We start from the raw sequence: 24,381 nt of genomic DNA, 5'->3' as shown, positions 1-24,381 counted from the left end.
TTATATAGACTTCTACAACGACTCCGTATTCTACTTGGCATGATTAATTTCTATAACTACAGATTCAATGAACGATAACAACTGATTTATCGCTTCCGATGGAAGACGGCGGCAGCTGCTGAAAACGGACGGGCGTTGGGTAAAGCTCCGGTGGCCGTTAAGGCGTTGGGCGAAGCAAAGTGGCTAAACCTGAGGCGATCGGCCGAATCGAACGATAAATAGCAGCATTAGAGATCGCTCGTGGTGACAGCTCCGACATCAACTGTAACAATACCGACAGCGACAATGATAAAATGGCGAACTCTTCTTCGGTGCGTTTGCCGTCAGAGCCTGCCAGTTAGCAAGTGACGTAAAGCGTTAAAACGATTTAAACATCGTTAGAACTGCCATGCTATTTGCCTATGCGTACCACCTCAGTCAGATTCGATCATTCAACAGCACAGACAAGGGCAGTTGTGGCCTAGCTGCAAATGGCGCACCGTACTCCTGACAGATCGGTGGGTCCCGTCTGCTACCGTTGCCACTTGTGTTGTTGGGATCTGCCGTCGTAATCAACGCTTTCCAGCGGCTCGGACTCTACAAGGGAAATTCGTTCGATGTCCGTGGTCCTGGCGTTTTTCGTCATTAGCCGGTTTTATTCGACTTACTTGTTTCAATACAGTTCGGTCCTGTTTAGTGGTGGTGTTATAATTGATGTCGAACTATCGTCGTTTTTCTCGTTCTCTCCATTTTTAACAAAAACTGAACTACGTCGCCGGCGGAACTGGCAGCCAATAGAACGCATCGAAACGATAGGCGAGATTGGTGTGACCGAGTGCGCGTATTTGTATTGCTCGGAAGTCTCTACAATGTCGCGCTCCGTTTTTATTTAGCATATATCCGTACGTATGTAAAGTTTGAATGGCGGCAACAGCAGCTGTTGTGGCTTCTGCGAGCGCGTCACCGTCATCATCGCCGCCAGCTCGGACGGACCAGCTAATGGATCTTCTCCACGGCGTCGGCAATAACTCGCGTTTCATCAGCGGTGCTTTCGCATACCGCGGCTGACCAGTCGATTTTGCGACGAGCGACGGACCGAACCAAACTGATTCTGGGCCCGGTGTCGCTGCTGCTAATGCAAGTCATTCAGACAATCATCAGAACAGCGACGTTCAACGGTCACAGAGTCAGCTGGCGGTGAGAACGCTACCTGCCGACAAAAAACACCTGACCGTAAAGCTCTTGCATGCTCCTTTACCCGTCCGTATATTATCAGCATTCGTCTCAGCAAGATTTCTAGCTTCGTATATTCCGCAGGCTTTGTCTATTATGAACAATTATTATTATTATATTGTATAATGCGAAAATCCTTCGGTATAAATTGATTACAAATGAGAAGCCTATACAAATAATGTAGAGAGCGTAGGTTTACTGTTTATTTATTGCCCCATAGACAAGTTCCAAGAAAATGCTATCCCAACAACATCCCTACCACCCATACTCCGTCAGGGACTAGGAACTGATCTCTATAAACGAATGCTGCCTATAAGACAAGAACGTGTACACAGAGGAGAAGAGAGGAAGAGTTTCGATAAACAGACCTCGTTCGCGTCAGTCGCCGTTCTAGTCGCTTCATACACGCAAGAAAGATTTTAACATCGTTGAACTCAACTATTATCGATAACCCGTCTATGGCAGTCCCTATCTTTTTTTGGGTTTAGGTCTTACTTGTGGCTAGTATATTACAATACGTTCATGGGCATGGGTGTCCATGTAAACCTTGCCATGGACCCGCCCATCCCCTTAGCTGTTTACGCCACCCTAGTCAAACATGAACGATAACATCATTACTAGCGTGTCTAACGATTCTCAGATAGTGGTTCATATCGTCGCACGTAAGACATGATACCACCTACCTGTTTGTCATTAGTCGAATAAGCACATGATGCACACAAACACGTATAGGGAAAGTAGGGAAACACATTGTCATAAAGAAAGAGAGAATGTGCTAACGGTGCTAGTGCTTGATGGTAATGATAAGTATTGTCAAGAGCAAAAAAAATCTATATGTGCGCCAGCTTATGCGCCTGACAAGAGGCAGTCAACCACCTAACAACAACCGGAGAGTTGCGCCAGCTAGTCGGCCATTGTTCTGGACAGAAAACAGACTCTAGGTATTGTGCAGTTGAGTTCGTCGCGTTTCGTTGAAGGCGGGCGATCAGGCACTCGCTCGGGCCTCCCTTCTCGACGCCAGCAGTCGCCACCGACATGCATATACGCGAACCCTACGATATACATATCATATCACACAACGAGAATAGCTACGACAATCGATTTGGCCTGGGACACTATCTGTCCCGAATTCTTCTTTCGAAAAACGCACGCACATGATCTAGTGATCTTTACCGCCGCACACACATATTGGTTTTATGGTGTTTCCGCGTGTGTTGAAACTCGCTAGCGCATCTCGGAAAATCTAGCACTACTTTCTCTATAGCAACAAATTACTACTTGTGGCCTTTAAGCAAAGAAGACGGAAGGGACCAGTATGAATTCGACTCACCGTTTCTTCGGCGTCTTCCTCTTTTTTGCTCTTCCGTCGCCGCCACTGCCCCAGCTGTTGCTGAGTGTACCTTTTCTTCTTCGTCTTCTTCTGTTCTCGTAAACGCTTCCGTAGAACTTCTGCATTCGCGCATGCACCAGCCACAAACAAATGTCTTGTTCTTCACAATGAAAAAAGTGGCGACGGTGACGACCATCCGTTAACGGCTCTCATTTGAGTAGCTGAGGGCGTAACAACTACCGTTTCCATAATCCATGCAGAGGTAAAGATGGCTGCTGACATCGTGAATCAACAAGAACATACACTAGAATATGATAGCGTTTTCCTGTTGCTTTATTTCATAGGTGATTTTCGTTTGCCACAGGCTTGTACTTTCCTCACAGGTCTCCGCCCTCGGCGTTCGTTTGCTTGCGAGCTGAATAAGCAACAAACATTGCACTGGACTTCGAATCACACTCGACACTCAGAAGCACAACATTTGAAGTCCCCGCACTCGCTTGCTATCCTCGTTACTACTATTAGGCAACATAGAGAAATGAACTAGCTAGCACAATTCAAACACGGTTAACGAAAAAGAGCCGGAGGCGGCCGTTAAAAAAACACTCACTTTTCTTCTTGTGACGCATTCACCTTAATCCTCGTTTGATACCCGAACCGACGCTCAACAAACGAGCACAGCATAACTCGTATTCCACTCATATACAACGGACAACGCTGCCGACTTCGTCACCGATACCTCGACAGGGCCCTACGACAGACAACTGACTGCAGCTTGTTGTGTTAGTTCCCCCGCTCCAATCGCCTCTGCGTCTCCCAACTGCAGCAGCGACAACTGGCGGCGAGAGAGTGAAAAAGAAGGTCTGAAGTATTTGATCCGAACACTGGTGCCGTTGTTAGTGCTCTTACGGGAATGTGAGGATGTCCTCGTACAATCGTCTGCCTCGTAGGTAAATTCGTACTCGTTCTACTAGACACAATCCGCTGTACCCGTTATGGGCGAGTTACGAGTTGCCGAAGAGCGGCATTCGCCGAGAAAGCTGCCTTTCAGTTTGATTTACTCTATGTATAATCGTAATGGTAGAAATTTTGCTTGAAGTCGGAACAAGCGTTAAATCACACAAGCACAAGTCCGCAACAAGCGCATGGACCACCGGATCGATGCTAATGGCTCGCCCAGAGATTTTCGCTCTCATACAGACAGAAAAACCGACCGACCGACCGACCGACACAGATAAATCCAAACAGGAGGCAGACGGAGGCTACTTAGCGCAAGCCAATGGCGATGCTGGTGGTGCTTGTACAGTAGATCTACCCCTTATTGCACGTACACTACACGATTAATAATGTATTACAGTTGAGTTTGTTGTATCCCTATGTAAAAATATCCCCCTGAGAAGCGGTAGCATCGATACTGCTACTCTAAGTTTAAGTAACAGGACAGTTTCTCTGTGCAAGTAACTCGATGCAGGAGGAGTAGCAACTGCAGGCAGCGGCCTCTCAAACGGTTCTTTGGCTTCTACAGCCCCTCCAGCAGTCACCGCACACACAGAAGCAGCTAGCAGAACTTCAACTGCGAATAGGATTACGGATGCGGTGATGAACTTGTTTTACTGCAAATGCTGCCGCTGTACGACCACTAGCAGCACCGCCATCACTTCCACTCCCCCTTGGACCCCACTTCCTCTCAACTAACGAGTGGCAGCACACAACAACGCCACTGGATTTATCGCTGTTGCGCCGATGCAGCTACCGTCGCCGCCATCCACCAGTCCTCGCTCTCGGCAGCACCAGCGTCGTCGTCGTCGTTGTTGGGAGAGACGAACACAGCGCGCTAGCCGCCATTCATTCTCTCCTCGCCACATAAACACCGGACAGACCACGTTCGATGACCAGAGGTTACCACAACAACATCGAAGGGAGGAGGAGGATAGTCGCGTCGGGAAGAGAAGGGGGAAAAAAGCGATTCGATGATAACAACAATAGGAACAACAACGGTAGTATCAATTGTTACGGTAAGCGGTGTCCACGGCAGCGGATCTCTACGACTTTTTGGCTTTCACAGACCACGCACAATTACATTGTAGGTGAAGCAAACAAGAAGAAGAGTCCGCTGTGTCCATAAACGATGCATAAGTCGCCATCATCATGAATTAACGGTCCGATTGCTGCTGCGGGTACAGCTCCACAGACTTTTCTTTCAGGCATTTGTCAGCTGATCGCTCATGGATCAACCTTAGTATAATAATCAATAGAGACCAATAAGTACGTATTATTTGCGTACGATAATACCCGCTCTTTTTCTCTGTCCTACAGTCCCTGCCTTTTCTATCGGGAAAGATCATTGGCATCATTTGTGCGTTCCAATAGACAGCCAGAACGGCAAAGGGAAAGGGCAGCGCTGAGAAGAAAGAAGGAAACAGAAGGATCGTGGCGCTGATGATCTTGACTACTGTTACTGCCGGCGAGAAGTCTGAAAAACCTCGTGGTAAATACGAATGCGCAGCGATGAGAAGCAGTCGGACGGAACAGGGTACAAAAAGATATACAGCATAAATACATTTTGGTGTAATAACACATTAAACGTATATAAGCAGCATTATACGATCACTCACGCAGAATAACAAACATTTATTCTCTTCCATCGAAATCGCTCAGGTGAAGGCTAATGCCAACTTCACACTAACTTGCGGCGCTATAAATGACTAGGAGGCGAGATACGGTTGCATTTTGCCTATTTGACAGTTATGCGCGGTCGTAGCCAAATTTTCTTCGGTTTTTTTGTAATGGTCTCAAAATGGCCTTCTATTCATTAATCATTTTTCATGTTTAACGCTGAGCGATCACTTCTTTCTCGTTCGTCTGTTTTCAATTTTTTCATGCACTAGTTATTTCAGAAACAGAGGTACTCACTTACACGCGCTTACAACTTTTCTTAGGCAATACATGCAAAGTTGACAAATTTTTTTCTGAAAAGGAAAAATTTGCTGCCGGCACTTTTCATTTGACCTCATATATATAATTGCTGACGATGATCTGATTCTCTAAGCACAGAAGAAGTCACTTAAATAAATGGCTTTAAACTAGAAGAAAGTTGTCACTGGGAAGTGCTTAAAAAGTTCGTGACTCATCCTAGGATTTCCGTGAGATGTACTTTCACACCGACTTACACACACCCTTGTGAGTTGGGAAAATTCATTTGCATTTTAATTCGCGCCTGCTCTTCATTTTTACTGAAGCGGTGCTTAATAAAGTATCACGCATGGCTCGGTAAAAGCTGGATAACCCACGATCGGCAGGTCGAAATCGTGCATCTACAAATATTATGCTCTAAACTGGAAATGAATCGAACATATAAGAATTGGAAGATGGGTACAACGATATTCCCGAATTTAGCTCGACAAGTGAAACTCAGACATTACCTTAACGCCCAGTTCACCAATATCAACTACGGTCCAATGCGTCAATAAATCTGATGCCTAGTACAGGGCACAATACACCAGTATAATCTCGAAATATTATAGATTTCTCAAAAATTTACTCAGTAATATCTAAGTAAAACCATTCGCTGATGATTAGTCTTTCTTTGACTATGCTTTTTTTTTTTAACTTGAGGTAGATATCACATTAACACGAGCGTAAATCAAGAAACCAATTATCTGTTTAGTGTGCCTGCATTGCATCTTCAAATGTTCATTTGATGAAGGCCTGTTTACAGCTGGAATTTATTGAGAGGAACGATTTGTATGTTGAACGTCCATGCGCGAGCACCGACATTGACTGTTTACGCAGACTTCACACCGTCCACGTCAGTTAAATGACTATGGGGACATGTTGTTTTGAGGCCTCCTAGATTCTGATTTGTACAAATCCACTGCCAATTAAGTTCTTCAGTCGCTTCAAGCATTCGCGACTAGCCTTTGAGTTTGCGCGCACTTAATTTGAAGCCGTACGGCCATCACTTGTGATTCGCCAGCTGACTTTGTTTATATTTCCGTGGCGCTCTCGCTCAGTTTCGTTCTCTTTCTCCTCTGGTGGACGCAGCGCGAAGTTGGTAGGAGCGAATCCTTTGGCCGGCATTGGCGTTTTGGGCAGTGTTTCTGGTGCTCTTACCCATGTTTATACTTACAGTGTCAACATCCCCTCCTGCTTGCCCTTTCGCCCCGGACATGACAGCGATGAGCTGCGGTTGCCGTTGTCAGAATGCCATCTCGTGCTATTAACGGTATATATGCCGCCTTTGTGGCATAGCTGTCGCATAACGAAATATGGCGCCTAATATTACAACGCAATATATGCCGTCGTTTTGATATCACCATCCAACCGGTGCGAATGCTACTGTGCTTGGAACTGTGTTTCAATCTAGGCACACGGCCAATTACAGGCCAACACTGAATGATCCCGTTCGTAAACGACGAATTATACTATTGAAGTCGTGGGTTGTGAGTTGTTGTAATTCGGTGTGTGCTGGTGTATGGGTGCGCACAATGCGCCTAACTGCTTGGGTCGGGCTAGCACGACCAAAACCAGGACAACCTGACCGCAAACATCAAGTTGTCATTTCTGCTGCTACTCCAAGGACGATCAAAACGACTCCGACGAGCCACCGAGCAAGAGCTGTCGATTGGCAACAACGACAACGATATAGCATTACGGCCAGGCATGCGATACTACCGGTCGCGCACATTTCGTCGCTGCACCATCTACGTGGCGGTGCTGTGCATTGTACTGTTGGTCATCGTCGGTTTTCTGCAAAAAGAAGCCGCCAACGGGTGCGGTACCACTGAAGACGCGCATCCCTGCCTAGAGAAGCTGTTTCCACTCGTGCTCAAATCGTTACAATCGCTCGACATCTCACTACATTATTTGTGTTATTATTCGTTGTGGGGCGCGCTGAAAATCGGTGAACCCCTCCCGTGGACGAATCGGATCGAATTGTGCGTGCAGAACGAGGAACTGCTCGCGAAGGCGGACGAAGGCTCTATCGTCAAGACGTTCCGTAGGCACGGACTCGAAGTACGCTACGATTCAGCCAACGGCTTGTACTACGCTTGGCACGATGCTGACGTTCGATGTCAGGTGTACTTGTACGTGTTTGAGAGTCAGGACGGTCAGTCGGCATGGCGTGTGGGTTGGAAGCACCGCTTGAAGAGCTCAAAAGTGTGCGAGGGCACTACATGCTTTCCGGCTAGACTTGTGAAGGCCCCACTCAAGCAGCTAGACTTCATGGGTCTACGAGTCAACGTTCCACACGAAGAGTTCGAGATACAAAAGTATCTTTATCCCGATTCCTGGTGGAAAGACGTGCGAGCGCCGAACTGCTGAGTAGCGGTTGGATAAAATTTTCTCAGTAATTGACGGGATTTAATAAAATTTCAACTAGTGATAGCAGTAGCACCAACAATTAATCGTTTGGACAATGAATAGTTGTCGCTTATAGTTTTGCATGCGCGTATTTGAATCATCGCAAAATACTACGATTTGCCCGCCGGGAGGCCAATGCGTCAATCGATGTGAAGGCAGACAGCCAAATAAGCTTTGTATCGAATTGAGAAAACAGCTGACCAACCAACACATAATGATGCAAGCAGATCTCGACGCTCGAGCACACAGAACGTCTTTGACGCTTATGGCACATTTCCAGCTTTCAGCGATTGCCTAACGCGATCTACCACGTTAAATGAGCCATCAACTGCGTTAACTATTTCATTGTGCGAACACAAACACTCACAGATGAATAAATCTGCTTATACCCCAATGTTTTTAACCAGACTCCATCCAACCCAAACCATTCAGCCGGAGAACCAACAACACTGTCAAGTATATCAATATAAGACAAAAATATGAACCTAATAATATATTTCTCGATTATTCTTCTTTTGTAGTAATATGTTACATACTAATAATTTAATAAAAACTGTCTAATTAAATGACACTCGAGCTAAAAATACAATAGGAACAAGTGTCGAGGAACGCTAGATTACGAGACGTTAAAGAATTTATACGCGCGACATACCAACAGAGAACTTTCAAGGACAACTAAGAACAATAGTTAGTACAACACATTGATGTTGTACAGTGCCACTGCCGCACGCGACGTAATTCAAGTTTTCAATGAGAGCTGTTGATTTGCTGCAGAGAATACTTAGCAACAAAAATGTTACCGTACCGTCCGAAGCAGAATCTAGTCCACGTAAGCTCCACGTATGCCACCACGTATGTTCATTGAAGAGTACCGCGAAAGGACTAGCAAACTTAGGGGTGGCTACGGTTATGTGCTTTTTCGTCCATATGCGAACACTGTGTGCGCGAAGCCTTGCCTATCGCCATCCAAAAACCACCATAAAAAAAGGATAAAAACAATGTCGAACAACGTTGTGAAGCATCTAGTTCTTTGCTCAGAAATAAATATTGTGAGAAAACGAAAAAGCACCGGTAAGTGAGAATGTGTGGAGAATTATGTTATGTACGCGTTCGAGCGCACGCCAAAGTTGACCGGAACAAATCATTTAAGGACTCACACGTCTCGACAAGATCCACAGAAAAGTTTGAGTTTTGACCACGAGGATTCATTGCTCGCAATGGCAAAGTTACGGAAGAGCACGATCTCCGATGTAAAACAGGAGGGCATTCAAATGCTCGAAGTTAATGCGGTTAGGTTGCTCAGCGAAGGTGGCGTTTAGCCCTTAATTGGCCAACTAGGCGCTACGAGATCATTAATAAGGCTGAAGCCAATGTTAACGGTGCACGGAACGCTGGTTCCTTTTTTGTACAGTTTTGAATAGTGCGACATATAATTGAAGAAATGTGTGAGAAAGTCGACCCCAGCCAGGCATGGGTACAGGAGCTATTTGTATACTTGGACTATGAACGTGAAAAGAGAACGTGAATGAGCCGCTGATGTCTTATCCATGATGATAAGAAATGCGTTTGCATTTTCTGTACATTACAAATGATTCAATGGCAAAAAAATAGTGTTGAATAACTATGATTGAGATGATCCTGACGGATGAGAGAACTCATTGCTTCAATTAAATGCGAATAATAAAACGTTTATTACGAATAAAATTAGGCTTATTTACTGACAAACCTATTGACAGGTAGTTCTTGCGACACAGATGTTGTTTCACAAGTAGTTGCTATTAATAGTTGCCAGGTCATTGTGTAGTGAGCCGTATTTCGTTCTTACGAAAGCCATACTTCACCGTATTAGCGGAAGCAAGTTCGTAAAATCCATAAATTATTTTTACCATTCGCCTTTCTTAGAAGTTGTGCACGAATGGGACTCTCATTGAAGCTGTATTTTTTTGTGTACTAAATGAATATTTAGTCATTAAATTAGAACAGAGGTCACTTATTTATTATGAATATGGATTATTGCAGCATAGAAAAGATTTAATACAAAGATTATGCTTCAAGTAAATATTGCCGTGAAAGACGGGAATGCTTCACAGAAAATAAAATCGCCATTATTGATATTTAGTATTATGTTATTCAAAAGGATGTGAGCTTTACACAAGGCACATTTTATACATAGGCCTTGTTGTGGCGCCCTAAAGTTTGTTTCAAATCACCCGCGCTCATAGGTGCTGCCCCTCCCACTTGACAGCGACCCTCACTAAGGCGGGCATACAAAGAAACTACTTCTCAAAGAGAGCGCCACGCCTTTAGCGCTTATCAACATTCGACACAGCTGCGCGTAGAAGCGGATTATAAAGGAAAAAAGATAATGTTTAAGAGAACACGAGGTGGAGACCAAAAACCTTCAGGTAATTTAACGATGTTTGTTAACAGTACAGCGATAAAAAAAAAAAGTTGTTCTCTAGAATTTGTAGTTCGCGGGCGTTGGCGTTTCGTAAGAGTATTGACACTCGTAGCTGCTTTCAAGAAGACCATTAAAATATAGGGTAAGAGTACGCAGTTAATTATACTTTTGAGGTGTGCGTGCCCTGAGAATAATAGGTTTTTTGCATCATTTGAAAACTGTAGTTGAGCTAAGCAGTTTATTTCCTAGCACTTCTGACACCACTTAGCATAACATCTGTCGAGAGTTAGCTCTTCTACATTCGTAAAGAATGATCGGTCATCAGTTGCGCAAATATCTATGAAGTAACTGCTAGAGGAAAATGCTACCCATAAGCCGAAATTTTTATAATTTAATGTTACTTTTTATCTAAATTTTTAAAATACGCGAATCACGTGCTGTAGCATGTTCGCAGAAGATCGCATTACGCTTTTGGCGGGCTTTCGTTGTGTTTGTGCATAGATTTCTGTCCTAGCAGTCTCAAACACATGTAAACACAGCAAATCCGAACATGTGCAAGTTCGATGAAAAGTGCAATCGGGAATTATCTATTACATTGTAATATTGTCAATGTAGCCGCACCGATGGCACTTATTGGAAATAACAAACCCGAAAGTTTAATTTAAATACGTCCGCGCTGATTTCGTATTCTTGCTTGTTTTTTTTTAGGAAAATAACCTTCTTAAATAAAGTGTTTGTTTTCAAAATTTTCGTTTGCTAAGTTTATTGTATGATCTTATTTATTAACTGTAGCGCTTAAGATAGCGACTCACGACGGGACGTTTCATTGCGATGACGCCTTGGCTGTGTATCTCCTCAAGCAGCTGCCGAAATTCAGAAATGCCGAAATTATCAGGTAATAATTGTCATTATTTACCGCGAAAACATAATGAATAATGTTGCTTTACGGAGTGAATGGGTTAGACACTTTCAGAAAAACTACTTTACACTTGAATAATGAGATACCTACTTGGGAATTGCTATGATCTCTGCTCTTTATCTTCATACGAGACCACAGTGATGATTTTAGAATTTTGCAGTGAGAGTAATAATAACAGTATTAGTATATGCAATCTATTTTCTTCTTTCTCGACTAATAAAACACTTTTGTGAGATATGCGATATCTCACAAAAGTGTTTTATTAATTATTATTATTAAAGTTATTTATTTTTTCTCGTAGAACTCGTGATCGCGACGTGATGTTCGAAGCCGATGCTAGAGTGGACGTTTGTGGAATCTACGATACCGAAAAATGGTGCTTCGACCACCATCAGCCAAGTTTCAAGGTAAATCTTATTAAGGTTTTTTCAAAAACTCATTTAATTAAGAGCATTTTGAATCAGAACTTTAGTGTCAACGATTATCACTGTTAGCACAAACTCGTTTAGCTAAAACATTTACTAATTTTTTTTAATGACTGTATTCTTGATGGCTTATCCCGCTCTTGCTATCACTATTGATTTCGGTTTTTGGCGCTTCTCACGGCAGCTGACAATGGCCGACTTACGACCCGGACTCAAGCAAGCCGATATTAAACTAAGCTCGGCGGGCTTGGTTTACCACAATTTCGGCGAAGAAATTATTGCGTCTCAAATGAAGATCGACTCTGATGACCCCGCTGTCAAGAAGGTTTGGCGCAAAGTGTACGAGAACTTTATTCGGGAGGTTGATGCGATTGATAACGGTATCGAAATGTGTGAAGGTGAACCTAAGTAAGTATGGTTTTTTCTAAAAACCAAATTAGACATTATGTCTGAACGTCCTAAAGTCAGGAAATAGAGCTATATAGCGAGATTCTTGAATGGAAACATGTCGCTTTAATCCGGCTTTTATTGGATTATGAGCCTTACACAGTCATTGTGATCTGTACCTCAATATTTGCCAACTCAGGCCCTCTAGATCATTTGGGTTCCAATCATATGGTTTTTAAGGACCATTTGTCTACTACTTTGTTGCTTGTAAAAAATTATTAACACAAGCACTAGTGAAAATAAGCTTAAAAAGGCCAGAAATGGGGGTGGGTGCAGAGGAAGTAAAAACAAGTAGAACAGTTCGTTATATGAATACGAATACATTATAAGTACTTACATTGAACAGCCTGTTTTAAATACTCGTTCGTATAAAAGTAATTTAGCATAAAAATTAAGTGATTGACTGAATGTGGTTTATCCTTTAAGGATCTTATATTTTTTATTGCTGACTTTTCAGATATAGAATATCAACGGGACTCTCATCACGCGTCGCACACCTGAATCCAAGGTGGAACGAGAATCAAACGCCTGAGGAGCTGTTGCTGCGTTTTCACAAAGCAGTTAAACTCGTGGGGAAAGAGTTCTACCATATGGTTGACTTCTATGCAAAATCATGGATACCCTCTAGGGTTATTGTTGAGAAGGCGATCGTTAATCGCAAAAAGGTCAGTTTTTGACAGGTTGTTTATGCTACTACGTACCTTTCTCACCAACGATTTGCCATACGTGAAGAACAGCCATTGCTACATGGATTCGATTCCCTACGCATATTCTTATTAATAAGAACTATACGTTAGATACGTCATGTCCGCAAGTGTATTTTCTCTTGCACTAGAGTGCTATTTACCAACGGTGATACAGATAGTCTAGACGGAAGTAGTAATGTGTATCTAAAACAAAGTTACGTAGCATGTGCTATCCGTTTTCGTATCTCACAGGAGCATGACACTGGGGAGATTGCCGTACTTCATGAGGGTGTGTGTCCGTGGAAGGATCACCTGTTTGAGATTGAGGAAGAATTGGGCATTAAGGGCGAGATCAAGTTCGTGGTGTACAGAGACATCACTAATTCATTCCGAGTACAGGCCGTACCCATAAAGGAAGGTTCCTTCACAAGCAGGTAAGCAAACTCCAAATATGCCTCCATGAATTTTTTTTTGTTTGTTCTTATCGAATTAACCCCGATTTATCACCTATGTCATGTACTAAGTAAAATTCATTAATTTATGCACGTCAAATTCTCTAAGCTGATTTAGATAAATCAACTACATACGTTAGTTATAAATATGGTAGCCACTAGTCTGTATGTAGTTTCTATATACGTGCATTTTGTAAATGCTATCAAAATATTAAATCTTCATTTACAGTTACTTTTAACTGACATCACCTGTTTTAATTTAAAGTTGTTGTCATTCAAATGTATAATTTTATAGCCTTCTCAGCAATGTATATGATCAGTCACTTACCCGTCTCTGATCTCGTGTTTGGGGCACTATCTGTTTCAGATATCATCCACTTTAGACTAATTCTATTTCTAACAATGGCTTCCATAAACTAACACATTTTCAATGTTTAGGTTTTAGATTGGCCAAAAAAACACCACATTGTGATATATATAAATATATTTAGGATCTTAATATATGCAACAAGCTCGCCGTTATGTTCGCAATACGATGTCATCCAAATGACCGCCGCAGGATTTTTCCATATAGTCAAACACGGAGCAGACAATTTTTGACTACATGTTTTATATAAATAAATTGTTCGCTATACTTCTTCGGTTCATCAATTGTAGATGACTTCGACCTGTCTACCTTGCTTTTCAGAAAATTCCACAGGAGAAAACCCAATTCGCTTAGGTTTCTTGAACCGTGTAGCCATAAAATGGGTGTTTCTTCGGATATCGAAAGTTCGGCAAACTTCTCCTTCTGTAGATGCATCGAGATTAGCAGGTAGCAGCGTCTGGTTAAAACTGCATGCGTCCGAGTTTCAATCATCCAGTTTTGGCAATAGCAAGTTGTTTAACGCGCCTCTGTGGCTAGAACCATTCACATATGAGTGGTAAAACGCTGGGCAGTAACGCGGAGTGTCTATAAAAGACGGTTACTTTTGCCTAATAAAATTATCTTTCGTGAAAGTAGTGTGCTCAGATCCATCTCAGATTGTAGGTTTCGAACATTCTGTCAAAAGGCGTAAAAAGATCTCAACAGGTAAGGCACGCGCGACGCACAGTACACGATACCTTCGAAATAATTGGATCATGAAACAATCTTTTTAAAGAAAAGTTTATAGTCTTTTGTGGTTAGTCCATTATAGTAAAACGGTGTTCTGTGTTGGTACTTGTGGACATAATCTCGTTCACAACATCCGTAAGATAGTCGAAAAACAAAAGTTGATCCAATTATTTCAGACATCGAAATCGGTCGCCCTCGACTTTCTATAGTATTTCAAGACATTAACTTTTGCTTTTGCATGAAAAAGCTTGCATGAAGGCATGAGGATATGCAAAAAATATTCAAAAGTATTAAGTTGTAATTTATAATAATGTAAAGTGTTTATGAAAATCATTTAGCTTTTTTCTTTTATTACAGGAAGGCGCTTCCGTGGAAGGGTAAACGCGAGGATGACTTGAATCAAGCAGTGGGTATTAAAGGTTGCATCTTTGTCCACAATAGCGGTTTTATTGGTGGACATCAGACCCTTGAAGGAGCTTTGATAATGGCAAAAAAAGCTCTTCTGACTTCAAATGCAAACGGCAATGGAAAAAAGGCATCTTCTTAAGGACACACATCCCGTCAACTACTGCAGACACCACAGCAACTTTCTATTTATCCATATGTTTTAGTGGAGTTCGACGGAGCATAAATATATACGGCGAGCCCTTTTCTCGAGCAAGTACATAACGTTGATTGACATAGAGTATCCTCTTGAAATACAGTATATTTATAGATGGTATTACAGTTTACACACAGGCATCATACAATATTTCTGACCCCCTGTGAGAACAAATGCTAGATCTAAAGAAAAGATGTTGTGCCACTGACATGAATGTACGGAAATCGATTTTTTCTTTTTTGCTGTTTATCTAGAATAACTTTTCAAAGTTTGATTGTATGATAAAGTTTATGGTTAGCGTGTTCATGTGTATACAGTTTAACTTATACCTTCAACTGTGTTAATATTGGTATGCATATATAAAGTGACTATAAAAAGCATTTTGAATAGGTACTAATATGTAAAATAAAATAAAGAAAGGACTCGACTGAATTTTTCTTTCATATTCCCGTTTACATATTGAAGCTCTGTTGCTAAACTTACAAACGTATGGTTATGTGATCTACAATTTTGTTATAAAGAACATTTTGTAATCGAGGTTTCTCTATTATTCCACTGGTTGAGATTTCACCCCTCAACTGACAAATTTATTTTCCTCTTTTTTGCCACACCATTGTTTCAACCAGATGACAGTTAGCTAAAACGAAAGTATGTTAAAAAAATTATCCATATTAATATAACTACTTCAGTACGCTTCTCCATTGAAATAGTAATATAGGTACTAATTTGCCGTACCGTAGTAGACGACCGTAGTGACTGTGATTTGAACAGAGCCGAGGCTGTTGAATACGTTTAAATCAATCTGGCTGTAAGGAAGTTATTTGGTGGTTTAGAAATGCGTGGAACTTTTTTTTACCTAAGACTAGGGATAGCAGTTTTTTTATAGTCGTGAGTTCACTTTATTGCTGACCTGCCTGATTTTGTCTCGCGAAGCTCTCTTAACCCATACTCAGTCCTTCTCGTTGTATGAATATGATCTTTTTCGGCCCTTAGATGAACTTTGGGTCTTTCGTCGCAACGTTTTTTTATCTCAATAAAATACAATTTTTTTCATTAATTAAAAGCAACATATCTGTAAAACTCTATCCACTCATCCATATGTTTTCAAAAGGCAGATTTTTACCGTCATCGTGAATTTAACAAGATATATCATTGTTTCTTGACCAAAAACAACAACAAAGAAAGACGCTTAGTTAACGAATATAGAATGAGAGAGAGTGGGCTTGCTAGGCTAACGAATTCTTATATACAGATGTGTCAACTTCCAACCATATGTTTCATTACAATTTTTTATATCGTCCAGTTGCCTAACTTTTTAGCGTTTTATGAATTATAACGTTTGCTTACAAGGTTTTCTTTGCAGGAAAAAAGCTTCTTGCAAGCAAAATGTCAAAAGCAGCAGATCTAGGTCTTTCAAGCTTACCCTTATACAAAAACAAACGACACCTCGGCGGCACCCGCTAATCTCCAAATTAATTCTACCTTTCGATTTTGAGTCTCTGGAGGCTAGCCGCAACGTTTATAGATAAATCTAGATTGTAGATACTTTTCTCAACGCTATAAATTACTTTACGCGGATCCATATAGAGAACTGACCCGCACAGACCCCAAATCTATTGAGGCGTTAATCAACTATTATCTAGGAAAACTCTAGAACATCATAGATGTTCTTCCTGTCTCAGAGTTTTGCCATATTAATGATTTGGCTGATTGAAGCTCTAGCTGTAGAACTAAGCGTGCGAATTCAAAATTCCTTGAATCATAAGCAGCAGAGTAGTAATGAAACGTGGCATATTCGTAGACTTGTTAACCATTATCCTATTGCCTCAAATTAACTTACAAAATGATTCTCATCTCCGATCTAATTTCAAAAGTATTGGCTCATAATCTTTTGTAATACTATGATATGTAGGTCCTAGACATAGTTTTACGTCAATAATCCGCATCACCTATATCTGCATGATCCACTAATTAATTTGCTTCAAAAGGTTTTAAATAAAGCAGACCACTTATTATGGCTTTTAGGTTCACATACGTTTAGTAAAGCCAAATTTGTTGTACCTTTGATGCTTTCAATATTACGTCTCAGCAACAGATGTGCGTTCAGCTCTGCCGAATCGTATACCACAATGATTCGCCTGTTTGAACAACACTATTATATATACGTGGCTGTATATTTCGTGCAGACACCTGCATTCTACAGAAGTCACATTACAACAGTTAACTACTGGCACTGAGCCTCGTATACAGAAACCGTATGCTGTTGTTCATCGACGTAGTGACAGCAGCCGTCATGAGGTTACCGGCTATCTCCGTTGTTTCTGTTTCGCTGCGCGTTCTCTCTTGTTTGGAAAGACTCAATAGCATTTACCGCATCGCTGGTCAGTCTTCCAACCATGTACTATGCAATATTTCTGTTGGTATTGATGTACAGATTCATTTAACTTGTTGGTGTATCCTTCTCTTGGCGTCGATTTCCTAATGGCATCGATCCGGTCATCGATAATAGCAATACTTCGACGCGACTTAGTGCTAACGAACAATGAGGAGCAGCCCGAATAGATTCGTAGCGATCATGTTATTATCGCAATCGACACTATTGACTCCATACTAGTCGACGCCAGAGTCACTGGGCAATATTCATTGGTCCTGGTACCTTTAGACGTCACGATTCATCATCATCGTAATTCTCATAGTAGTACTAACAGTAGGCTGATAGGAAATGAGCGCCATATTTAGATAGAGCCCTGGGGATACCAACGGCAGTAGTGTCAGCAATAGCAATATCAAGCAATATGCAAAGTGGGGGGTGACCACGGAAAGCATCACAAATCCAAGTGGGCTAGCGACCAGTTAGCTTATACCTGTCAGTGAACGAGTTCATGTAACAAAACCGTTAAGCCGGCTCATCTCATCTCTATGGTTGCCGGCGATCTTCGACGGTACGGCTGTTGGCCTTTGCTACTATATCTGCTGAGCCCGCGCCTCTGCGACACGACATTGCCGCTGGTATTGGTTTGTTATCTCGACTGTCTACAAAAGAGACAGACAGCAAAACGCATCGGTACGACAACGACGACCGCTGCAGAGGGCGTCCCTGACCCTCTAGTGCCTCCTCGGTCTATTCGCTTTGGTTGGCTCCTAGGCGGCTCGAAAACACGAAATGGTCTCAACACACCAGCGCGCTGTTGGTACTGCTCCTGTTCAGAGCACTACAGCAAACTCTAAGCGCATTGCACTATTGCTACAGACTGCAATCGATCCCAAAGAAACACAAGCAACCTCAGACCGCTTTTAGTTTGTGCGCCGTGAATAGAATCTCAGTTTCTTACTGTGCGGTTGTGGGATTTTTCGAAATAGTGCGCGATGCCTGCTGGAATCATTGTGACTTGGGTTTCGTTAAGCTCAAAGGCGTAAGGCACTTGGTGCTCGAGTCGCTCAAAGAATAGTGATAGCCTCAAAAAAAGATTCGGGACTGGGAACCGATAACATTTAAATTTCTATAGCTGGCAGTCTCAACATAACAGAGAAAAACCTGCATGTGATGTCGTCCACAGATGGTTTCACATCCTTCCTGCTGAGTATGGGAAGTCTTGAAAACGAAGCCCGAAATGATCCCCAGGGCACTTTATTTAAGGTGCTGCACTTCTGTGAAGGCCTTAAGAAAAGCGTTATTGGACTCGAGAGCACGGTTGTTGAGCTCCGTAAGGAAAACGCTCTGTTGCGCGCACAGGTGCGGAACATTCTCTAGCTTAATGCTGGTACACACATAATATGGTACCGAAAGACTCGATATCTGTATCACGTGGTTCCTTATGCTAGATAATAGCAAAGGAAAAGATACTGTCCTAAGAGTAATGTGTTTCATCATTTTCCACATGGGATATATAGGCACATGTGTATTTCAGTCACAGCATTGTGGCGTTTAGTCTATAGCTTGTGACGAGTTTACTTAGAGATTAATAATCTCACTGGAATTAATCGCAACAGGCAGCGGGCTAAGCGCGAATTGCTTGGGTAACACCGATCGTTAGTTCTGCTATCTCTGCAACAGTTTAATGGCTCTCTTTGTTGTTATAGTAAAAGATACACAAACAGCGATGGAAGGCTAGCCAGATGCTCGGTATTTTGCTACTTGAAATTATATAAAAGCATATGCAACAGATTGATGTGCATTGTGCCCAAACTAGATTTAGTTCGTAAAATGAAATTACTTGGAAATTATTAGTATTGATGACCTTAATTAAATTTAGCTTGAAGCTCCGTGTCAACGAACAGTTAAATTACAGTTTCGAACTTTCAGGAAACCGCTAATTCGGACTAAGTGTCGTAGTCTACCAAATGACACATGATGCACCGGCAATATGTCTTTGAGCAACCATACCAGATCAAATTATGCTTAATCCATTGGGCTATCCTTTGTATGTCTACTAGAACGTATTCGTTTTGATCTCGTTTCTTTCTCGCTTCTTTCGCGCGTTTGCTGGTTCTGTTCGAAAATCCAAACTTTCAAAAACAGTTATGCGAAAGATGTGATTTATAAATGCGTTAGTTAGACAGCGTGTACAGTACACTTTATAATAATAACAATAAAGCAATTTTTTATGTAAGTTTTGAGTCAAGGTGTGGAAGCTCTTCGCTGAGTAAAAACTTGATAATCAATATGATATACGAGCAGGCGTAATCTTTTGCTAACATCCGATTAACCGATAAAGCGTTTAAATTTTTAGGCGTTGCGATTATTTCAGTTGCTTGAACGGTTCCATCTGAACCATTAAATATGATTAGTATTTATAATCTGATTCTGATAATTGATTCATAATGTGAACGACTGTTTTTATATAATAATATAATATACAGATAATTACTTGTGAAGTATCCCATATATGATATAATGTGTCGTAATAGTAGTAAAGTTATTGTTAAAAGTACAAAAAAATACTATTTATATCTAAATAATAATGTTATTATTTAGGTTGACAGACTCAACACAGACTTAGTCGAACGCGTGGAAACAGCTGTCGCACGGAAGACTTGCACTCTCCAAGATCGCCTGACTGCTATTGAACAGGACGCGTCGGCAGCTGCCAGCCGCCTAAAGGAAACAGTTACAATTAAAGAGGTTGGATTAGCTTATTAAAAAACTAGGTGTACACAGCTACATAAGGCTTTGTACGGAAGATCTGTACTATATTTCGGGTCGATTACGACCTCAGTCCTTGCGGGAAAAAGCAAGCATTTTCATATAAAAAAAAAAGCAAAGGGAAGCAATGCACGATTTTAAAAAACATCAATTTTCTATAATCAATAAGGATATTTTTTCGTGTTTTAAGGTTTCTTTCATGTATTATTTAGACCTTGGTGCATTTTTGTAAAGACGTGTTTTTAACAGAACGTACTAAAATAATATCAATCGCAGGAAGTGTACTCTGCGCGTATTTTGTGCCCGGCTTCGGGCGTGCAACCGTTTCTTCTGCCGTTGTTGAAAACGTTTACCAATCTAGTTGCCAAATTTTTTGTAGACAGTCGAAAGTTACTCTGCGAACAAGATACGCGGTCGCCGTGCATTATACCGTAGGTTTGTTGGCCCGTAGTGGAGTACCATGAGAGACACGAATACCGGATATATTGAAAGAGCTGAACAAACGGCTCTATTGAATAGATAATTTTTTCATGTAGCAACGTTTAGGGTGTACTCTGCCATTTATCTAATCGGTTTGGATTAGTCTATGATTAAGGGCAGCTTTTGGTTTTCATTGACAGCGTTTTTTGGAGAATGATCCCATATGTAAAGTATTTAAGTAGGCAAGTAAAGGCCTTTTTGGGCAAACTTTCGAGGTTTCGGTTTAGGTGTAAAGTGCTTCCGCACCGCGCCGATCGTCAAGTTATTTTTGCAGCTAGATCTCATATTATAAAGTTAATATTAGAGATGCAATATGGCATATTACGGCATTGTTTCGCTGTACCATGGTGATGTTCTACTTACTGTAATGTACATGCGTTTTTAAAGACCGCGATCACGTTATCTCGGCGAAGAATGCAAATAATAAATATGAATCAACTGTAGCATATGGTAGACATGTACTTAAATGATGTTGCTACTGGCGGCTATTGATATCTTTATTACATAGCTATCATCGTGTGGTTGACTACTGAATGTCATTACACGTATCTGGAACTTTTTATAGCGTGCAGTCTATATATATGCTTGTATCTGCTATACAAAACTATCCATTCTTGCTAACAGAATGCCGATATGAAACTGAACTTGAATTTCGTTGCTGCTCAAATGTCATTATGAATATAAGATGACGCTGCGTGAAACCGCTTTGGTGTTCTGTTCTCTTAAATAGAGAAGTATATAAATCATAAAATCACATCGGAACAATTATTAGATAGATAATCCTAATATCTTATTATAGGCTATATACATCATTAAATCTTAGCTAAAACTGTAGGTGGGCACATATTTTCTTGGAATTGAATTATTGTCAGGTGAGCGAGTCAATCTTGTCCAGTCAGAAAGAATTACGGTCCAGTATGGAATTAGCCGTTGCAGACAGGCTAGCAGAATTCCCAACAAAAACCGCCGTAATGATGATACGGACAGATGTTGAAGATTTAGAAAAGAGATTTGGACAAGTGGCTGAAAGACTTCGGGAGTGGTCCATTTATAGGAAGCTGCAAAGAGCTACTGAAATGGGCATCTGCGCTGATGACAGTGATGATACTGTCCCAGCAGACCCGAGAAATCCATTTAGTCTTCTACACCTCCTGCATCCGTCGAAATCAAGACCGCTGTTTTGGCCAATATCACGCTTCAGCACATTTATGAGACTTGCTAAGGAAAACCCTTATAGGCGGTACGTTGGCACCGCGGCGAGTGTAATAGTAATGAGGACAATAATTATTATTATTAGTACTATTTTAATTCTATTATTTCTACTACACATGATCCCGTTACGAAAGGTTATTGCTTCAATTAATTATATCGTCGTATTGCTCAAGCGGTACAAAAGAGTGTGCAAAAGTGAATTTGGGGCTAATAAATTAATAAATAAGATGAATTAAAATTATATGCAAATGCAAAAACCTAGTCACATTTATAAGTTGCTCATCGCAGGTGTTGATGTATTATCGTAAAAATCAGCCACTTGCTGCACAGCCAGCATGTACATAGAACGCCTGTTGTCATTATAAAAATGCCTTTCACTATTTTCAGCAGTGTTAATTCCAATCTCGTTTTCTTGTAGGAAATATCGCTGCAAAGCAGATCGACTTTTTAATTCCAGCACATTCAATCGCTTAGGCTTTAGGAAATATATATATATATAGGAAATATAAATAATCATTTCCATAGAGAGATCAGCTAGCTGGCTTTTTCTTTAATTTCAGCCTTGCAACATCCAAGAATTGACGACGTGATCTCAGCTTTTTAGTCATTACATCATCGGAACTGATTATTATTATTAGTTATATTATCAGTCAAATTACATCATCAGTTAAATCTAGAACCTATGTCTAATGGCCTACTTGCCTTCCTGTATGTCTTCAACAATATCTTGCATTTCAGGTTATACTCTCAACCGTTTGGAATAGAGAAAGACGGAACTGTGCGCTGTGTTCTCCGAACAGTTGTCGTGCTATTACCTAAATCGGAGGGAGATGTTATTCAGTTTGCTTTGGAGGTCCTCTTTGCTACAAAATATAAACGCAAATTCGATTTTTGGTAGGTCTGACTATTCTTTCCTTTTTTTTCCGAACCGCATAAAGTAACAAAAAAGTAGAAGCTTCATGTCAATTTCGTTCGAACGGATTTTGGGCTGCATGTTATAAAACATTATTTGTTCTGTACAACTAAGAGTAAGCATTCGACTCTTATTGCATGCTTATTTTTTCCATACAACTTAATCAGTCATCACTGTCATATGTCATTCATAATCCTTAATTTGTTATTGTATGTTGTGTCAGCTTTCAGGTTCTTGGAGGTAAACCAATTGTAAAGACATTTTCATCAACAGAGGCAGTCGTACCGCGCTATTGGTTTCCTCAGAATGAGCTTCAACCCTCTGGGCTGATCACCTTTGCCTTCGGAGTAGACGAAACGCAGCTCCGAAGAGATGAATTACTGGTTGACGATAAGCTTATCATACAGGTTGGCCTACGTGCTTGACAGATATGGTATTAAATTCTATAAAGGCTAAGGAGTTAACACTTGACTGATGATCTGAAAATCTATAATACGAAATTGTATAATAATATAAGGTAAAAATAGCGACGCAAAAAGTTTCGGCAAAACAAATTATTAACACAAATTATATGTGATTAAGCTAAAATACTATCGGTGAAAATGCTTTTGAAGCTGAACATAAGAGAATTTAATCCACGACAAGGTGAATTAAATTCTCTGAACTAATCAGTGTACACATGACGAAATTATATTTAAAAAAAACATAGACAATAATGTCTAATCTATTGCTGAATAAAATGGTCAGCCAAATTTATAGCATATAAAGTTTGATTTGAATGTATATAATCGAGGAACACAACTTTACGCCTTTTCTCGATTTCAATGGCTGATACAACTATATTTATCCAGTTTTGTTCGTCCGAATGTGTAAAAAAATTAAATTGAAAAGCTAAGGGCTGCACTTCGGACAAAGAGAAATCGCAGTGCCTCTAAGTGATTATTATTTTTGAGAACTGGAGAAAGTGATGCGAAACCGACATTTTGTTGTTTAAATAAGATATATTAAAAACATGTAAAAATGCTTAGTATAGACAGCTGCAAGTCGCTCAAGAAATTACCCAGCGACCTAAGTAAGCAACGGATGGATAGTTGCATCATTAGACTCGTTGACTGACATTACAAAAAAGATAAATAGTCCATAAATAAGCGATATCGGATTGGAATGAATCAAAGTCTGTAGACCAATCGCTAGTTGTCTACAAATGTGCCGAAACTTGATGCCCAAGCGAATTTGTGAAATACTACTGATTATCGCTGATTACCAGTGCAGTCGTGAAAAAACAATCATTTTAGACAGAGCTGAGCCTTATATGAATAGATAGTGGAGCTGATTTCTGTGCGCCATGGTTAAGACTACAAACCGTAATCAGTACAATTACAATAATTATATCTCCTGATGTTTTGAATATGAATGTACATAATGTATATACTTTATAGATGACAATTCATCTGCGCTGTGACGAACCTGTATTGATTACATGTGGGACACGCAATTGAAAAACAACTGTGCTATGCATTTGAAATGTGCCAAAGAAAGCTCATTCTTCTACCTTAAGAACACAAGGTTTTAGCTTTACAATAGAAAGAAAGCCACTAAAAGTCACAAAACATGATGTAAAAAATGTGCAGGGAAATATATATATATTTCCCTGCACATTTTTAATATATATATATATATATATATATATATTTTTTTTTTTT

At 40.7% G+C, this 24,381-nt stretch overlaps 4 protein-coding genes across 16 annotated transcripts in view; 3 read left to right on the top strand and 1 right to left on the bottom strand.

The window, feature by feature from the left end:
• ena (ENAH actin regulator enabled) overlaps positions 1-4,227 on the bottom strand; it is a 40,526-nt gene extending 36,299 nt beyond the window's left edge. For 6 of the 10 annotated variants that reach the window (XM_022845199.2, XM_022845200.2, XM_022845205.2 and 3 more), the window contains exon 1: positions 2,543-4,227. The gene's annotated coding sequence lies outside the window, so the exon portion shown is untranslated. The remainder of the gene's footprint in view (positions 1-2,542) is intronic. The other 4 variants (XM_022845201.2, XM_022845203.2, XM_022845204.2 and 1 more) reach the window with 4 other exon arrangements.
• Positions 4,228-6,155: 1,928 nt separating this feature from the next.
• LOC111267154 (uncharacterized) lies at positions 6,156-9,607 on the top strand. The gene has a single exon (XM_022845198.2). The coding sequence runs from the start codon at positions 7,202-7,204 to the stop codon at positions 7,862-7,864; it is 663 nt and encodes a 220-aa protein (XP_022700933.1). The 5' UTR covers positions 6,156-7,201; the 3' UTR covers positions 7,865-9,607.
• Positions 9,608-10,168: 561 nt separating this feature from the next.
• LOC111267152 (MYG1 protein) lies at positions 10,169-15,352 on the top strand. 4 transcript variants are annotated; one of them, XM_022845194.2, is made up of 8 exons: positions 10,169-10,308; positions 11,097-11,199; positions 11,525-11,630; positions 11,833-12,056; positions 12,553-12,760; positions 13,034-13,215; positions 13,922-14,047; positions 14,687-15,352. In XM_022845194.2, exons 1-8 carry the CDS (start codon positions 10,269-10,271, stop codon positions 14,874-14,876), a joined length of 1,179 nt encoding a protein of 392 aa, XP_022700929.1. In that variant the 5' UTR covers positions 10,169-10,268; the 3' UTR covers positions 14,877-15,352. The 4 variants fall into 4 exon arrangements, with proteins under 4 accessions (XP_022700929.1, XP_022700931.1, XP_086827335.1 ...); XM_086971209.1 differs by lacking the exon at positions 10,169-10,308 and adding an exon at positions 10,428-10,446; XM_022845195.2 differs by lacking the exon at positions 10,169-10,308 and adding an exon at positions 10,853-10,901.
• Positions 15,353-15,500: 148 nt separating this feature from the next.
• On the top strand, positions 15,501-24,332 carry LOC111267153 (uncharacterized). Its single transcript, XM_022845197.2, has 5 exons — positions 15,501-18,663; positions 19,906-20,052; positions 21,426-21,793; positions 22,504-22,659; positions 22,902-24,332. Exons 1-5 carry the CDS (start codon positions 18,475-18,477, stop codon positions 23,101-23,103), a joined length of 1,062 nt encoding a protein of 353 aa, XP_022700932.1. The 5' UTR covers positions 15,501-18,474; the 3' UTR covers positions 23,104-24,332.
• Positions 24,333-24,381: the final 49 nt, after the last annotated feature.

This window comes from Varroa jacobsoni, unplaced genomic scaffold (genome assembly GCF_002532875.2).
Source record: "Varroa jacobsoni isolate VJ856 unplaced genomic scaffold, vjacob_1.0 scaffold_1152, whole genome shotgun sequence".
Classification (NCBI taxonomy): domain Eukaryota; kingdom Metazoa; phylum Arthropoda; class Arachnida; order Mesostigmata; family Varroidae; genus Varroa; species Varroa jacobsoni.
The sequence above is the reverse complement of the archived record's forward strand: the minus strand, read 5'-3'. Positions and strand labels throughout refer to the sequence as shown.

Coding starts and splice junctions, on each gene's coding strand:
- LOC111267152 (XM_022845194.2), top strand. CDS start 10,269: ATGTTTAAGAGAACACGAGGTGGAGACCAAAAACCTTCAG. Junction 10,309..11,096: donor TGGAGACCAAAAACCTTCAG/GTAATTTAACGA, acceptor TATTAACTGTAG/CGCTTAAGATAGCGACTCAC. Junction 11,200..11,524: donor AGAAATGCCGAAATTATCAG/GTAATAATTGTC, acceptor TTTTTCTCGTAG/AACTCGTGATCGCGACGTGA.
- LOC111267154 (XM_022845198.2), top strand. CDS start 7,202: ATGCGATACTACCGGTCGCGCACATTTCGTCGCTGCACCATCTACGTG.
- LOC111267153 (XM_022845197.2), top strand. CDS start 18,475: ATGTCGTCCACAGATGGTTTCACATCCTTCCTGCTGAGTATGGGAAGT. Junction 21,794..22,503: donor AAGGAAAACCCTTATAGGCG/GTACGTTGGCAC, acceptor CTTGCATTTCAG/GTTATACTCTCAACCGTTTG. Junction 22,660..22,901: donor AAACGCAAATTCGATTTTTG/GTAGGTCTGACT, acceptor ATGTTGTGTCAG/CTTTCAGGTTCTTGGAGGTA.